Raw genomic sequence first — 18,601 nt, forward strand, 5'->3', positions numbered from 1 at the left:
CACTGCCAGCCGCAGGAAGCAGAGGCAGAACAATGGCACACAGGTGCCTTATAGCTTGGCCATGATTAGGGAATTTGTCGGGGGAGGAGTTGAGTCCAGGCTGCATTCCCCAGCACTACACCTGGGCTACACCAACTGCAGCTACAGTTAGCAGCAGTTAGCAGCTACTCCGGTGATATACTGCCCCTTATTTGTTTTTGAGTAGGAATTTGACCGGTGGCCAGTTCTTACATATTGCACCTTCAATAATTGACAGAAATGTGAAAAAATGTGAGAAAATGTGACTATTTCTGAAAAAAATTCAACATCTGAGCTTTTATTCAGGACTGTAGGAGGCAGCTCTGGTTACACTCCTCTCTCCTTCAGTCTCTTTGCCAATCCTGTTACAGCCCTGTCAGTCAGTTACACATGGGAACAGCAAGAGAGCATTTAATGTAATCCAAGCCCTGTCATTTCTGCCCACATGATAATGTAACATTTAACAGCATTTTGGTGGACATGATCCTGATGGGCACAGGACCTCTAATTTCTACACGTTCCTACATATAGCTTTTTGCTGCACACACTATAGACAGACAGTCTGGGAGACTCCAGATTACATTCTGTGAACATTTTATTCCTCGATATTTCGGTCTGGACTTTTAAAAATAACCTCTCTGAATCATTATGCGCTGCTCTTAATGTCTCTCAGGGTATAAAATATCATATCTGAAACTTTAAAGTCTTCAGAAGGAAAAGAAAGTGTTTGAAACGGATCCTTGCAAGACTTTAGTACATATTTGAAATCATTACGCTCTATGATGCTGCTGTGCAACATTTTAGCACAGTTTCCTCTCTGGAGTTTGGTTTTAGTGAAGTATTTTTTAAGTCAAGCACCACAGCTCCATCAACAGTACTTAGAGTTGAATCCTCTGATCTCTCTGGTGAATACTTAGTGTCATTAACACATATCTATGGAAGCCCATAGGGGCCTTTGTTAGAATGATAATATACATTTGAAAATGCAAGGCAATGGCCTTTCTTCTTATTTAATTTGATTATTGTACACTAAGGCAGGTTTAGTGTTGGAAAATTAACTGTCAAGTGCTGTTTTCGTTTACATTTTCAAATTGTTATAAAATGGCATTTTAATTTTCATATTGTTACCAAAAGAGTGTGAGGAAAAGGTAAGTGTATATGCAGTACACTAGCTGTCGCTGTTTTGCTTTTTCATTTTAAAATTGTCCACTGCAGAGCAGGTCAGGTCTTTTTTAAATTAAATGTCAAACATTTTCATTTTAATAAAGTCATCGAATGGCAAATATCAACTGTGTCAACGGCTTAATTCCTAGTGTTTAAATGAGGGCATGTCACTCACAAGCACCGAGTCAAGTTTTAAACAATTTCCTGCACTCAGTAGAGAAAGAAGCACTATCGAACCTCCACATTTGTTTTCTTCACAGGCCGCCTTTTTGTAAATAAATGTGTCTTTGCCTTCTTCCGACTCAGGTTTACACCGTGCTGTGATGCTTTAATCTGACGATTCATTTCATCAGTTCGCAAAGCTAAATTTAATCAATAGGTCACCAGAATAAATGTGACTTGCCTTTTGATCGCAGTAAATAGAATCACACTGTTTGCATGAGATTAAAAAGGTAGAGAGTCGAGACCAGTCCAGACAGCAAACAATACACAGTGCCTTTTTTTTCTCTGGAAGCTTCTTGCATAAGAATAACAGCTACTTAAAGAAAGATGAAGAAACAGAAACTGTTGTCGACTGATAGAATGTATGTTGGGAGTAAAGTGGGAAGTGAGAAAACAAGAAGTTAATTACAGTAACAATGAAAATTATACGGACAAAAACATTTCTTAGCCATTAAAAGGAGCTGTACTTCAACAAAAGACAACAACATGTACTCACAGTGATACTAATATTGATATTATTTTATGCAATAGGCTGAATCATTACCTTGATGTTGGAGATGCTGTGCTCTGTCAAACATCTTCTTTCTGTCTGTCACTTTCCTTTGTCCTGCAGGCTTCAGTACTGGAGCAACTCATCGACATCATTGATTACTGAAATACTGTATGTCGATTTGCATAGTGTGCATCAGCAGCATGAAGCACGGCTGAGCCAGGTCAAAGCATGGATTACCCCGGAGAGAAAAGCTGCAGCCGGAATCCCCGCCCACGATCACCTAAAGTGTGGGAGCGTTTAGACAGAGACCCAACAATGTGGTGCAATCTGTAAGCTCTGCAGATTGTATGTGGTTTATTTTGGCAGTAGTGCAACTGCTTTGCAAGAAAACTTCAAGTCGGGCGAAACAGTGAACCGGAATATTACAGAAAACATAATAAGGCTTAGTGCAATAACCACATCAAAGGCGTTGCAACTTTTTCATAGAGGTAAAATGTGTCACAACATCCTAGATTTTTTTTAATTTTTGTATAGTGAAGCCCCTATGGCATAATGAAGGGATTCAATTAATATAGCTTCTTAATAAAACAGGGAAAACCCCAAGATAAGAAATGAAAGTGAAAATAAGTGTGATGATGGGAGATGGGTGAAGGTGAAGAAACCGTGGTTAAAGAAGTCGCTCTTTAACTTTAGTTATTGAGATGAATGTTCGTGTGAGTGTGTGTCAATAAACTAAAGTGAACTTAAGGTCAGACGACAGAGCCGCCGACTGGAAAGGACTTTCTTATATAGTTCCACTGTCGCTGCGGCGTGGTTTTCTTCTGAGATGTCTGATGAGGATTTCTTCACCTGAAATGTGAGTTTGACCTGCATGACCTCTGCTTCGTGAAGAGACGACTGCTTTGCTACACTGTGAGTTTGTTTTACTGCATCTCTGCTTCAGGTTGGAGAGGATTTCTGGAGCTAGCACGGCACGTGAGTCTGACTGTCTGTCGGCCGCCGTACCCGAGTCCCGTTTTCTTTTTAAAGGGGGGACAAAGTGTCAATTTATTGGACTGTTTTTTTTTTTTTTATATGTGTTATAAGTAAAGTAATCTTTTATCAACTTCTCCCAGTACACATCATGGATTTTCTTGAAAAAATCTCCTGTTGAAACTTCTATTAAATTCATGGGACCCTGAAGAAATCCCACAGCTGTACTGCATATACTTCATACAAGTACAAATCAAAGTTATGATATCTTTTTAAGTTTGGGCCTCAGAGTGAAATTTCAGCTTTTTTGTGATTCTGTGTTTGTGTATTCGAATCGTTTCACTGGTTTGGGTTGAAATTTGTCCTGAACATCCAAGAGGGATAAGGACACTTGGCAACATGCAATATTTAAATAGTTGTTGCTGAATGGTTAGAGTAATCAAATCAATAACATGAAGTCATGTTTTACCAGCATGAAGAATCTGTAATTTTCAAAAAATCATATCTCCACTAGTTTTTCTCTTTCTTGCAACCAAATGTTGGTTCTGTGTAGTATTAACGTAGTTCTGCCACATCTATAAGTCATTTGGTCCTGCATAAACGATTGAGAGTCACAGACAGATCTTGACTTCAAGGTTTTTTATTGTTGTGTCTAGACAGAATCTAAGCTCCTGAGCTCAATAAACATGTCAAACTTCTCTGAACTAATGAGTAAGAGTGGTTGGTGCTACATCATTAAGCCATAACAAAAGCATCCCGGTGCATTTTAAGATAGCTGTGATGGAGCTGTGACAGCAAATAATGTCCTCTTTACTTTATGCATTGTAAACCTGGATTATGGACGGTGTTCCTGTTAGTCAGAGTCACCTACAATTGATTTCCTTCATCGTCCACATGTTCTAAGTAATTTCGGCACTGCTGCTGCAATGTTAACGTAACGCTACACCATTCATCATCTACTGATGAATTTGGATGTTTCTATATTTTCAGTTTATTTAAAAAAAAAATGCTTAATCTATTGGTACAGACTGTTGTTTAAGTCTGAAAATCACTTCAATGAAGGAAAAATACATTTGGCAATTATTATCTTATATCAGACAAGGTGATATTTGAAGTGTTGTATATAGTCACTTATTGTTCCCCAAAAGTTATAGCCACCAGCTGTTACACTGTTTCTTTACATACATTTATGGATTTATTTGGGTTCAAACATTGTGGATAACATTTTGGATTATCTAAGTGGACAACTCTACAGCCTACTGTAGCTGTTTTTATAATAGGAAATGTAACGTGTTAGATCTTAAAGTATTATTTCAAATGTTGGTTGCAGCTCTACGATAAAAAACATTGCACATTGATGTTATTAATTGTTTGAATATAACAACTTTGAACACAATGGTTCTTATGAGTTCTGTCCAGTCATCTGTACTAATAACAGTCAAATCAAATGATTCGAACAAGTAAATTAGCTCTTCGTGATAAATATCACAGTAGTTGAAAGAAAACTGCTGCACAATACTTGGGAAATAATGCTGCAAACTTCGATCAGGTTGAAAAATGTTTAAGACACATACATCCATCTTGTTTAATCAGACAAAAAGAGTAGATCACGTACTCACAGAGTTGAGTCCTTCAACAGAGAGAGCATCTGTAGGTGGAAACACCTTGTGTTCTGTGTCTATCTGAGGCAGGTAAAATAGCACGTTGGAAAAACCCATTTAAAGACGGAATAATTCTCCTGAAATTGACCAAAAAGTGGTCACTTCCACTTTGAATGTTGAATCTTTACTAATCAAGCTTTAATGGAATGGACAACCAGACTAAACAGACTGTTTTCGAATAAGCTTTTAATTGCCAAGTAGCTTCACCTGAGTTACGAAGCAATTACCTGTCCCTGCACTGACACTTTGATAACAGAATCATTACTGGACATTCCAGCTTCCACTGCAGTGTCGACCATGCCACACACACTTTGATCCACTGCTACAACTATTAGAAATCACCCGAGAGACACAGAAAGTGGCAATGGCAGGACAAAGAAAATCAATGAGAGCAGCATAATGTGGTAAAACCATGTTGACACTGAGCCAACTTGATGGAGTAGAGGGCCAAGCAGTGCAACGCCAACCAACTCTGCGAGAAACTCTTTATCCGACTAATTAAACTTTAAATTACAAAGCTACAGTATAGTCATACTAATTTGATTGCAAATGAATTAATTAAACTTTTCAATTATGTTGATAAACTTAGCGGCGTCAGCAAGGCCTGGAACCCATCATGCACGTCTGAGAGGCGTTATGACATGATGGATGTTAAAACTTGTGGCCAGTTTTGTGCATCTTCATCTGCTTTTTGCTGCTTTCACACATAAACAGCTCCAGTAACGATTGATAACAGTTAATTCTGCCCTTTTTTTTTACACACAATAGGAAAGCTTTAGAGGTGCATTTAGGTAGATTGTGTTACCTTTTGACAGGACCACAGTGGCTGTTTCCCTTCTTTTTTTTTTTTTTTTGCCATTTCATTATTACAATGTGCACAGCCACAATTTTCCACAACTGTGAGGTTGTTAGTGTTTTTGGGGTACATGGCCAGAAAACGAGCTTGGCTGTGGCTATCAAGAGAAAAATATAATGAATGGTAACTGTAATTTTACAACAACAACAGAAAATTGGCAGTCAAAAGGAGTTTCATGCTAAACAAAACACAAAAATTAAAGTAAAAGGTTAATATCGTTAATTTCCTTCATCTGATGTTTCTTTCTACAACACCTGAGAGCTGTATGAATGCCTGGCAGCTCAGCCTCAGGCTACTGGAGGTGGACCTCTCAGCTCATCATGATAAGTGACAAGTGCAGAGGTGGGGACTTGACTGACAGAGTGAGAAAGGTGGAATGAAGAATACATCCTGAATCGAGATATAATCTTTTACATTGAAGCAATAAACAGAACAAGAGATCAGACATTTAAAGAAAACAAAGCAAACGCGTCATTTTCACAGATATGTTTTTATTTGTCAAACTGAAAGAGCTTTTGTTTGAAGCAACACATTTTTTTTTTTACTGTACACAGTTTCTCACTCTCCTCTTCAGGCTTGAACCTAACCAGCATTGTAATAGATACGTTGTTCTAGATAGTGATTGACACTCAGACCGAGGAGGTAAGAAAAAATATGTGAACAGTGGACACAGAAATACAAAGACAGGATGAGTTTCCTCTTTGCTCCCCTTGAGATGACATTTTACAATGCACAAGACAATCGATGGTGAGTACAAAGTAAAGGCTTTCAGATCTTCATGATATGCAAGAACAAAATGTGCCTGTGGACATCTTTGTAACACTTGACTGTTCAAACTCATACATCATGCAAACCTCCTTGAAGCTTTGTAGCCAGCCTGCCGACAGGAAGCTGACTACGAAGATCAATCGGAGCAGATGCTGGCCAAGATATAGTTATATGATGATAAATAATATCAGTCAAGACAACAAGTCATTTGTGAGAAATAATTTGTTATGCTCATCCTGTGTCCATGAACATATGGAATGACTGATCACACCAATAACAATTTTCACATATTGGTAATCTACAGCAAAGTCTTTCAGTGTAACTTACATCGAGTTTGGCAACATAACACAAGAGATCCCTATCTTTAAAACACATTAGCGCCATTATAGTATACCATATCATGTACTGTATATCACATTGTATTTTGCCAAACCAGAATAGAATTGGCTACACTCAGTTCCAATTATCCAGATAACAATCGAAAAATGTTTGTGTTTTATTTTCAGACTTCGTACAGTTACTCGTCAACTACGACAACATCCATGTTGATGGCATGACAGCTGAGAATGCTCCGGCGCACAACAATATAAAGTAAGCTCCAAAATATTCAGATGGCCACACGTATGTTTTTCTTGCTGTGCTTTTCATCATTTTGAATGTAGAATTAAGTCCATAAATGTTTCCAATACATTTTTATTCACTATATATAAAGTGATGAAAATAACAGTGGCACCCTTGTATTTCAAAATCTAGTCAGGCAAACAACATTATCTGGAAAGGCTGATGCATTAAATCAAACTAGATTTTCCTGTAAATGTCTTACTTTCTGTTTAAGGCTCGGCTGCAAACCTCAGAACTAATACACTGCATTCCTACAATATGAAATGATTGGTTGGTTAAGTGACTGAAAGCTGACAAGTCTTAAGTGAAACATGAAGCATAAAAGTAGACACGGCTCCCTCCAGCTCTTATTCTACCACTCGAGAGCTTTGGGAAAACTTCTGAAGAGCGGGAGCCAGTGAAGTGATCCAGGCCTATTTTTGAAGCGAGTAGAATGGGCTGTAAGGTTTGGCTCTGCTGTGATACCTCAGGTGCTTGTTTGCTTCCATGTATGAAGCCAGTGAAGCATCGCTGTTCATTTACTGCAGGATGCAGCCAATAGCAGAACCCATACAGTGAAAAAACAATGTTTTTACGTGATTGGCACAGCAGCATCCCCTGTAACACTAATATGTCTACGTATTTTTAGCATCCTGAAACCATGTAAGAAGACCCTCCCTTTAATATTTCATTACTATATCATCTCCTGTCCCCTATGACAATAACCATCAGATACCCTGAAATAAAGACACTGCTCATAAGTAATTTAGAGCTCTGCATTGTTGCCACGGTTAATCATTATTGTAAGTTTGAGATAGTGACGTATATTAATATATTATTAATCTTGGACATTTGCTTTCTTTTGAAAATCAAAAACGAACAATTTACCACGTCAAAGGGATTAAAGAGAATAAAAGGTTTCAATATCTGAATTATGCATATATAGACATGATTTAAATAATTGGCCTCACTCATTTGACATTTTCAAAAAATAATTACACAGTGAAATCTTTAAATAGGTGGCCAGAAATTATACATTTGTGGGTTTTTGAGTGACATCTATCCTGAGCTTTTTAATTGATTTAACTTAGATCTCCAAGACAACAAGAAAGACATTTGACAGAGATGTTATGCAACTGACAGCTGAGACGAATAAATCTATATAAATACAAAAAAGAACGAGCACAAACGATAATCCCAAACGTCTTAGAAAAAGTATAGCAATGATCAAATAGATACAAATAAAACTGGAAATTCCTTATGAGAGCATCGAGACATTTCAGCCTGTAAGCCTCAGTGTCTGTGCTGCAGTGTGTACCTGCAGTGCTTGTGTGTTGTCTCACATATCAGTCATCTTCAGTAAGCTTTTGCAGTGTGTTGTAATGTTTCAGAACTATTTAAAAATGCACATAAAAATAGGTCCCTAAATCAAAGCCGTTGCTCTCAGGGCTGGAGGTTTTAAATGATTTGTCATAATATACATTTATAATTCACGCACCATGCAGTTTCTTAGTCTTTTACATATAATACAAGAGCATTAATAGTGTTTTGATTGATGTAATAATGTCGGTGTCCATTAGGGTAAAAGCATGGCTTGAGGGCGTGTAGTCATCAAAGTAAAAACACATTTGATAATGTGATAACGTGTGATCTCTACATGGTATTTTAGACGGTTTAGTTATGTTATGAAGTTGGTTAATCATGTCCAATGAAGCACGGCAGACAGATTTCACATCTTTGTTAAAAAGTGACACTGTACAATAGCTTCTATGGCAACAAGTTAAAACCACAGCGAGACCCCCTTCCCCACTCCCGCCCTCCAACCCAACCCTCCCATATATATATTACAGAAGTTCATTCCAAACAGGATGGTAAATCTCGAGAAGAATAAAAAGACAAGGATCACGCTTTAAAGAGGAAACTAAAGGACAGAAGTGGATCAGGGGCAGGTTTGAAATCATTGTACAAAAGAACAAACAGCAACCCACCACAACCAAACACGTATTCTTGAAAAATCCATTGGAAATTGATTTCTTTTTACAGGTTGCACAGTTTATTTTTGAAATACTGGGAGTGATACTCCAGTATGCAAAGGGACAGGGGGGCAATGGCGAGAAAGATGGGAGGAAAGGGCTTCACTCTTCCTCTGTGCATCCAAGTATCTCTGCGCGCAAAGTGATCCTGCCGTACCACGACCAGGGGAGGATCCGGACGAGCCGAGCGTAGATGGGTGGATCTATCACGTTCTTTCTGTGTGTGTCGTTGTCAAAGTTGCCTTGGAATACCTATAAAGGAAAAAAAGCAGCATGGGGAGATTATTATTTTTGTGAGATGATTTCACATAACCAGAAACCAGTTAAAACATTAATCTGATAACTCAATTCTAATACAGAGCAATATTTGAGGGAAAATTGTAATCAGATGCTTCAGAAGTCAGCCTCTATTGAAACAAATTGTGATGGCTTTTTCCTGAGAACATTCATGCTTAATTTCTTGCCTGATTTCTCCAAACTGTTACCTCGAAGGCCTCATGCCTGAGCAAGTACTGAATCAAGTGCAGCCAATCAGGGCTTCAATTCAAACACTGCCAATAACCATTGTACAGTCTTTGAACTCTATTCTTAGCTCTTTTCTTTGAATGCAACATGCAACAGTTTCCTCTGGTGGAAAATTGTGTGTTGTTTGAGTTGCATGTCCCATCTCCACCATTAGAGACGGGCATCTAGTGCTGTTTCTCCTGAGTGGTGTTATTAATGGGCACCTTGTGCTTGCTGCTCTTGTTTTTCCCTCACTTTTGTTGCGTTTTATTTTTCACCTTGGCAATAGTTTGAAAGGCTTTGGTAGCAGCCAGAATTGCTGCTATAATAAAAAAAAGACCTGCTTCTCCAGTTTTGGCTCTGTAAAAGTCACAGTGCTGCGGACTAATACACATTCTGGATGAACACACCGAACTGTCATTATGCAGCTGCTGGCGTACCCTTCACTGTAAAGTACTGAAAATCCAGTTGCATCATTCTAACCATTCAAGTCCTCAAGAGAGAGATTTCAGTGTGTACAGCTCCTTTATAACAATTCAGTGACAATAAAGAGCCTTTAGACACCTTGAAACAACAACTCAAAGGTTAACTACCACAAGCTAATTGTCACAGTGGGATGTGCGCTCTATTGTTGATTATCAGAAGGTTTATGATCGTGTGTGCTTAATAGACAGAATAAAATATATGTAGATGAAATTAATCTACAGGGACCGCTTCATTGAAGGATATGATCATTTCAATTAAACAGACATTATTATGCCGATGTAATTGGGATGTGATGGGATTCGCTTTGGCGTGGAATGGAAAATCAGCAGGTGTTGGACACAGGTTGACCTTTTTAAGAGAAAAGCTTCAGCTAATTCTTTTTTCAAAAACCATTGGAGCTGGTTTGGATTTGGACAGTCAAAACATGTAACATAACAAGTGCTAAAAAAAACATGGCCGTGCACCCAACATCACAGGAGGGATGTTAGAAAAAAAAAGCTGTGGTTTGACAAAATATTCACACGTTATATTTATCCTAACACACGGTCAGAGATGAGGTTTGAGGATTCAAGCTGCAGCACAGCATCTGAAGGAGAGAAATACAAACTTTTAGCCATATTTAATACTACTGGTTGACTTTCATTTTCAGCACACTGCCAGCTGGAAGAACCATTCACTTAAACTTCTTATGTGCTTACAAATAGGATAATAGAAATTGACAATAGGAACTGGAAAGACAAAGTGTGTAATGCCCTATTCACACATATGGACTTAAACGCTTCATAAGCAACAGGCATTCAGTGAGAGGTCCAACTTTCTCCAAATGTCCTCTGCAAGTATTAGTGACAGCCTAGTGCGCTTGTGAATCAGAAGCACAAAGTTGTGTTCTACACCACAATCAGGTAAAAGACATTTGTGAAAAATTAAGAAAAAGCTGATCGCTGCAGTACAAAGTATTAATGTGAAGGTAACGTGGCAACATGAGAAAACTGCACAATAAAGGTATTAACATTTTCAATGTAAACATGCCCCTTAGTTTCAGGTAAATGATGAGGCAATAGAGCCGATTAGAATTTATATGTGCAGATACTGTAAGGCCTTGTTGTTGCAGGAATGGGGCTGTGCAATTTCAAGTATTCACTTACATGTACAGTTATTGTAAACTGATGACCAGAAAGTCTTGTTTTTTAGATGCCTGTTGCCTTCAGGGTTCTCTAAAATATATTCACTCAATCTTCTGTTATTGTTTGGAAATGCATGTCTTTACTCCACAGTTGAGATAATATTGATGTAGTTATTTCACCTACACGGAGTGAGCTTGCGATCTCACCCATCATTGTAATAAAACTCAAAGAGGCTTAATGCTACACATGAAGCTAATAAAGACAAAATAAATAAAAAAATATGATAGTCAAGTACATGATGAAAATAAAGACAAAGCAAAATCACTCCCAACTCGTCAAATTTGGCAGTGGCCTTGGCTATGGCGCTCTACCTACAGTATACCGTGTGTCATGTCCAGTTAGACTTTCAAAATAAAGCGTGCAGGCAAACTCTTGACTTTTGGAATGTTATTAACATTAAAAGATCACGATTTGGTTCGGCTTAGACAAAAAAAAACTATTTGGTTGAAATATTCTAACAGGGATTCTATTTAATTTTGAACCTAATGCCACTTTCATCCTTCCAATACATTATTAAAACTAAGCTCAGTAAAGCACAAAATTGCATAGGTCTCAGTTAGGATAAAGCAGATAGAGGCTCTAGCATAAAACATATGGTTTGCAGATGTAATAGCACGTCTCATGAGATTCCCGGCTATCAAGTAGCAGCTGGACATATAGGATGTAATTGTCCTCGATCAATATGCAATGATGTGACGAGATATAGAACCTCTGCCTCGTCTTTCCTTGCATGTGTGTGTTTCCATTAATATGACTGCTCTCGTGGAATTCCTTACACTGTCGCTTTCAGTGCTTTCATGAGTTACTTGTACGGCAGACTAAAGCTGAAATCATGTGACAGGTGTACACTTTCATTACTTTCCTTATTTCACGTGCCACAAACGAGTGCAGGCCACCTTCATCATCCTACATTCTTTTTCATCATTTTCCTCCTGCAGTGAAACCCATTGTCTCCCTGTTTTTCTCATCTACACTGTAGCGCGGGGCTCAGATAACGTCAATGACAAGCAAACACTACATCACATGGCATTCTGCCCTCTCTGTCGTTTCTCCCTCTTTCTCCATATGTGATCTGCTCTTTTCCATAAACCTAAAATCCACATTAGAGTCCTTAGAGGGGAACTGAAAAGCTTAAAATATTCAAGGTTTCCTTGTCCTTTATTTTATGGTTCAATTATATTCTAACATTGTTTCTGCCTGAGAGGTAATCTAATGAATGTTTTAATCTTGATGAGTATCTGAATATAATAATTTTTCATATCAACCAAAACCTGAATGTTATTACCAAAACCTCCGATCATAATTTATTAGAGGACACCATCACATCTGCAGTATGTGTTAGAGCAGTATACCTTCTTGTTTCATGGCAGTATAGCGACAAAAACAGTTGACAGAGCAGCAGCGATGTGTGCTGGCCCACATCTGTTTCAGTACACGTTCATAGCATTTTCCAGCTGCATGGTGCTTACTGAAGGCCATGCATCTTGAAACCCAACACAACCCACACAATTCTCCTGGTTTCTAAAGCATACTGTTTTCTTTTCACTTTTTCTTGTATTTTTAGAACTGCAACATTTCACATTTGAGAAGTGAGAAATGTGTCACTTGGCGGAGTGTTGCCTTAACCATAATGTGACAACCAGGGCACATGATAGCACAATATGAAAGGCAGGACAGATAGACCATAAAAGCAGCAGGTGATTGAAATATGACAAGAATCTCTCCAAGATTGTCTGGGGAGCTGCACAGTGTCAGAGGCAATGTCTCTAAAATAAACAGTCTGGAACAGGATATGTGAAGAATCACAATAAAAGGACAGTAATGCTTGGAAGGAAAAAAAAAAAGCAAGGCGATGAAAGTATCATCAACAATAACATATTGGCAAACAAGTATATAAAATAATTCAAGGGCAGAAAGAAAGTGTGTACAAATACTGTATGGCATTTTGATTCACTAGGCAACACAGGCAATTACACAGCCTATCTACTGTAGAGAATGGATGTAATCCATTACTTCCTGCCCAACTCTTGGACACTATGCTGTCTGACATTTCCGATAGCGATTTAGACAAAGTTTGCTGCCATATTAGCAAAGGTTGCAGGTTTAACAAGTCATGATGAGTAATGATATCCCGCTTAAACCATGGTCACTGGCCAGGCCCACCAAAATAAGACCATTGATTTATATTTTTACGCTTTTTTTTTTACAAGCGATTACCCTGTATCCATGGCAACATCTAAAGGCTTGACTAATGGCTGAAACAGTTATTACCATTCATAAGGTTCTTATGCAATGGAACAGGGTTCACTACTGTATTATCTGACAGTATGTTAATCAATCGGGCTAGTTAGCTAGCCAGCTATGTCATTGTCCCCAAATCAATATCAATATGTTCACAATATGTTCCATGTTTGCTGTCGGCCGCAGCCTGAAGTAGTGGGATAGTTAATGTCAGTAGTTCAGAGGGACAGTGCAGGCTTCTTCTTGCAGCTTGTTTGTTACAGGCACCATCCTGTGGTGCTCAGAGGATGATGCACTCAAAGACTACTCTGTGATGTAAAGATATTCATATCCTCTTACATTCAGTTATATCTAACGTCAACTCGTTTTTGCTACAGGCTATAGCACATTCATTTAGAAGTCTAAACACAGTGCCTTGATTGGTGAACTTTCCAAATTTTGTCAGAATTAAAGTATATATTTTCTGACCCTGATGGGATTTTTGAGTCCTTATTTTGTGACCAGCCAGTGATATTTACGTTTCTGTTACCAACATGTACATAAGCCAAACTGCTCCTGAGCTCTTTCTGTGGACCCTGATTTGACTATTTTTTGGTGTAACTGAAAATAGGCCAAGATGATTTATCAATTATAACTACTTTAGTCTCATTTTTATTTGCCGTGTCTGGTTTTATTTTCTTTCTTTAAAGCATGTTGTAACTTTGTAAAGAAAAGTGATAAAGTTTAAAGTGTAGTTAATTATCAATGGCTAGAAAAGTTAGAAAACTACAACACTAGAGAGAGAGGGCCTACAGAATGGCTGCTTAAAAAGGTGACTTAACTGTACCAGGATAAAATTACTGTTACTACAATGAGATTCATTAGAGAATAAGAGAAAATAATGAATTGTATCTGTGCACCAATATGGCAATGAGAAAATAAAACCCTGATACAACAGAGTATAAAGGAGGCAGGTGCTGCAGCTGAAGTCCACTGGTGGTGCCCACATAAGTTGGAGCCAACTGAAATCATTTCACTTTACTACCCAAGTGTAATTCTTCAATCCAAGACTCGAAACACATGCATACAGGGTGCATATCTTTGTTAGTGTCTTCACACTGACCCAGGAGCCACAACTCTGCTCTCAACTATTGATTTTCAATGCCTGGTAGAATCTTGGGTATGCATTACTAAGGGAGACATTGTATGCCTCTAGAAATACAGCACTGGCCAGACTCCCATACTATTATTCAAACCTGCTGCACAGGTCAAGGGAACAGGTCGCTCAGATCTCTTTGGTCTCTGCCCTCATGTTGCCTTAGCTGTGGGGGATACCATGGGGATACAACGAAGACTCGGTCATGTCTTCATCAAAAGGTCATGAGCCACCTACCAGCCCACAAGAGACAGTTGCACTCAATCAAACTGAAATAAATCCAAACTATTTCTTCTATGGGGCCAGTGATATGTTGCCTAGTTATTTGTTTTTCTAATCCTGAAAGGCTTTAAACCCTGCAGCTGATCATTTCCTTTGACTGTAGAAAAGGAAAAATATGGCCATCAGTGGTTAACCTTAGGATGATTGTATTCACAGCTATCTAACATTCAGTTACCCTCTGACCTGGAGGGAATTGAAGACTCTAATGGCTAATTAACCTCATGTCATGCAAGTGAAACACTATTAAACATAAATCAATTACTTTTGTGCTTGATTCCCCCCATAAGCTGACTGTGTAAATATTGACATCCAGGAAAGAGCGGTGGTGCAGGACACCGAAGAGCAGTGACCCAGGTGTGGAAAGGGTGTGCATGTGGGACTGCAACCCAGCCAATATGTATAATTACGGATTGTATCCCACTTTAATTATGTCTAAACAATGGACTATGTTGTCTTTGTTACAAGTGCGGTACACAGGTATTTGGGATTTGTGTGTAAAGAAAGGCGACAAGGCACTCTATAGATTTTGTAGAGGGATACTGTTGTGCGTGCGCTGCTGCGCCCTGCTTTGACAACATCTGTATTCTGACAGAGCCTCCTCTCTCAATCTAGATCTAACTGCCTGCAGCCCCTGCCACACAGGAGCTGGAGGGGGAAGCTGAGAAGAATACTTACAAGCCTCTACCACTGTGCCTGAACCAGACACCTAGACACACACACACACACACACACACACACACACACACACACACACACACACACACACACACACACACACACACACACACAGTATATCCCTGCCAAGTCAAGCATTGTGGTGTGGCAGGAGGAGCCTCGGGAGCCCAACAGCCAAATGTGTCCTCTAGCATTAATGGCTGCTTCAGCTGACTGAAGGGGGAAAACACCTTGAAGAATCATACATCTGAACAGCCCCTCGGCTCCGTCTGGGGACAAACTGATTGACATTCTCAGAAGCCTTGCTAAACACGCTTGCCCTTTAATATAGAGCACACACACTCAGATTGACTGCCGATGCTTGGTTTTGCGCTAAATTATACAGCAAAAACAACACAAGGAAGGTTATAAATGGTTATAGAAATGTCTTGTATCCTGTTTAAAAAGACTTTTAATCTACTTGTAGCTTGACAAAAGTGCTGCTCTCCACCAAAATATTTCGGAAAATTAGATTTTAAGAAAAACAATAATAAACGCAACGGGTTCTTGAAATTTCTCCCCTACTTTTCTCTCTTTCCCATTGCTAGCCCAGATGATGCATGCCGGGCCTCCTAAGTCCTCCAGTGCTGGGTATAGAGATATTGAGTGAGAATCATGCTGAGCATGCACTGGCCCGTATCCAAAGATCATCACGGGTGTTGAAATTATAAACTCCTCAAGCAAGGAATTTGAGTTGCAAGATTGGAAAAAATATTGCTGGCATTGGCTCCTGCACTGGCTCTTCAACCAGAAAGAGGGCGTAAATTGTTATCTGGCTATGCAGGGGTGTTGTTTGCCTTAACAAGGTGCTGAGCCAAACAAAATAGAAGAAAATCTAATTCTGAAATGTCAGTTGAAGTTACCACACAACCTCCACAAACTGCTCAGTTTCTGTAAGAAATCCAGTCTTCACAGCTGATGCTTTTATGTCCACAGACATAAGGACTGCAGCTGAACTAGGAAATCAAGTATGATGACAAATTGAATACTTGAGGATTTTAAGTCTTTACAACACTATCCACAAATGCTCTCAAATTGGATAATTATTCTTAAATGTGGGAAAATACATTTACAATAAAAAAATAAATATGCGGCAATATATATTAAAGATTGATCCGGCGTAGTCCAAATCAATGTATCTTCAATTATTTATCAAATACCACGCCAACAGGCCTTTAATTGCCCCACAGGGACGAATAAAGTATTTTGAATTGAAGTAATGCTCTTCGCTTGCACTCCTCAGATGTAACTTGAACCAGATACTAGTTTCATGTAATAGTTTATTCTCATCCTCTAAGCTACAAAAAAAAGCCTGCACCGCAACATGAAGACATTCTCTCTGCATCTGAATATCTCAGAAACACTCTGATCTGTGCAGACTTTTCCACTTTATCACTAAATATAATGTTAAACAACAGCCCTTTCAATTACATTTACAAATTCAAATTGTTAGATTTTCTTTTCATGAAATCTTTTATGCATATTTACTGTTCCACCAGTTATTATTAAACTCTCAAGTGATCTTTTCATTATCTCAAACACTGATATTAATAAAGTTATGTTCAAGATATAGAAAAAGATTGCACTGCAAGATTAGAACAGAAGAGATTACACAGCAGATTGTACTGTAGATACATCATGATCTCAGTGCACACAGAAGAACTTCAAGCACCTCTACAATATTTGCTTTTTTTGTGCAATGTACACATTTGGATTATACAAGATCTCGGTTTCCTGATTTTACGTAGTCAGCACATCACCCATACATGAATACGCAGATGAAGTAGGGCTTATCTTTCAATAACACAGCAGGAGAGAAAAGTAAACACTAATTCTCTCGCCACCAGTATCTGAAAGACAAGAGACTTCAGCTATGGCTGTAACCCTGTGCCTGCAGCTCTCCTGATATCAGCAGAGAGGCTGCTGCAGCCCTGCACCGTCTCTGCTGTCGTGAGCGATTGGAATGGACGCGTACTCAGTTGAAGGGCCGTAAACAAGATTTTCAGCATAGCACTGGCCAGACCAGGTTGACAGCATCGTCTTATCTGATCCCAAACCAGAGAGAGGCAGTAGGACAGACCAGGCAAGCTCAGTTTGAGCCACAGATAAGAGGATGCTAAAGGGAAGTGGGAACCACAGAGGTCCTGAAATGGACATTTTCACTCTTAACACTTTTTGACATTTGCTGCCTTGTATGTTGTCTGCATCAGGTTTCTGTTCTTTCCTCTGTGCATTTTTCTGTCTCTACACAGAATGCCTCCTTCCTTTGCAGTGTGATATATAATTCAAATCTTCAGTACTCACAGTACCGACACTCATGCATTTATAATTCCACAGTATGTTTGCTTTGTGCACATGACAATAAAGATGTTTTTTATTTTATTTTATTAGAAATATTTATTATTTAATATGTTGGTAGATGTGGCTTAAACCTTTGTAACTTGTGATGATGGGTATTTTGGGCTGTGAAAGCTCCTTACCTTGTCCTTCCTCTGTTTCTCATCTTGATATATATTCCACCGCTCTCCATCATTACTGTACGCCACTTTGTATGAGCCAACAAACTGCACGTGGCCAAAGTCTTTAGCTCCCTGGGTGATGATACCTGTGACCTTGGTAGGCACAAGTAAGTCCATCTGAGAGAGGGAAGAAACAGAGAGAAGGTCAGGAGAATGTTCATTTTGAATTCTCAAGACACGTAGCTGGTGATGATATGACAGAAATGCTAAATTTTCACAATCTAGTCTGTTTTCTACTGATGTCATCAGAGAACTGACTGTAAAGACACTGCGCAGAAAGTCAGTTTCAATTACTCACACAATATTGAACAACAAGGCTAAGTCCACAACCTCGCCTCAGCAGAACAGAAATCGCACGGCACAGCAGCTTCTGAGACCCAGTCTGCTCCATTTGGGTTAATTTTTAATAGCTTCTCATTTGTTGCAAACCATTTACAGCGAACAGGTGCGAGGCAGTAAACACAAACTTACTTTTATTGACATTTTAGGGTTCAATTATGGTTCATTATTTCGTTAAAGTACACACCACTGCTGGACTCAAAAGATTCAAAACATAGTTAAACTGCAGCCCAAATGGATGACAACAAGAAAAAGTATAACAGCTCCAGCACATTATCTCATTCAACCGAAAGGAAACATTGTGCAAAACAGGTCGAGCCTTTTTTTTTAAGTAGGAGTTTCAAACGTGTTAATTATGTCAAATGAATAATGTATATGAACAATCTAAAGCAGAGGCAGGTGTTGTTAAT

General features: G+C 38.8%; 1 protein-coding gene across 2 annotated transcripts in view; it reads right to left on the reverse strand.

Moving 5' to 3' along the window:
- Nucleotides 1–5,857: 5,857 nt before the first annotated feature.
- The window catches only part of edil3a (EGF-like repeats and discoidin I-like domains 3a), a 118,880-nt gene continuing 106,136 nt past the window's right edge, over nt 5,858–18,601 (reverse strand). For both annotated transcript variants that reach the window (XM_084359278.1, XM_084359277.1), the window contains exons 9-10: nt 17,814–17,969; nt 5,858–9,039 (exon numbers count right to left, since the gene is read on the reverse strand). In XM_084359278.1, the coding sequence (XP_084215404.1) occupies nt 8,890–9,039; nt 17,814–17,969 (306 nt within the window). In that variant the 3' untranslated portion in view covers nt 5,858–8,889. The remainder of the gene's footprint in view (nt 9,040–17,813; nt 17,970–18,601) is intronic.

Source organism: Pagrus pagrus, assembly GCF_965226575.1.
Source record: "Pagrus pagrus genome assembly, chromosome: 8".
Lineage (NCBI taxonomy): Eukaryota > Metazoa > Chordata > Actinopteri > Spariformes > Sparidae > Pagrus > Pagrus pagrus.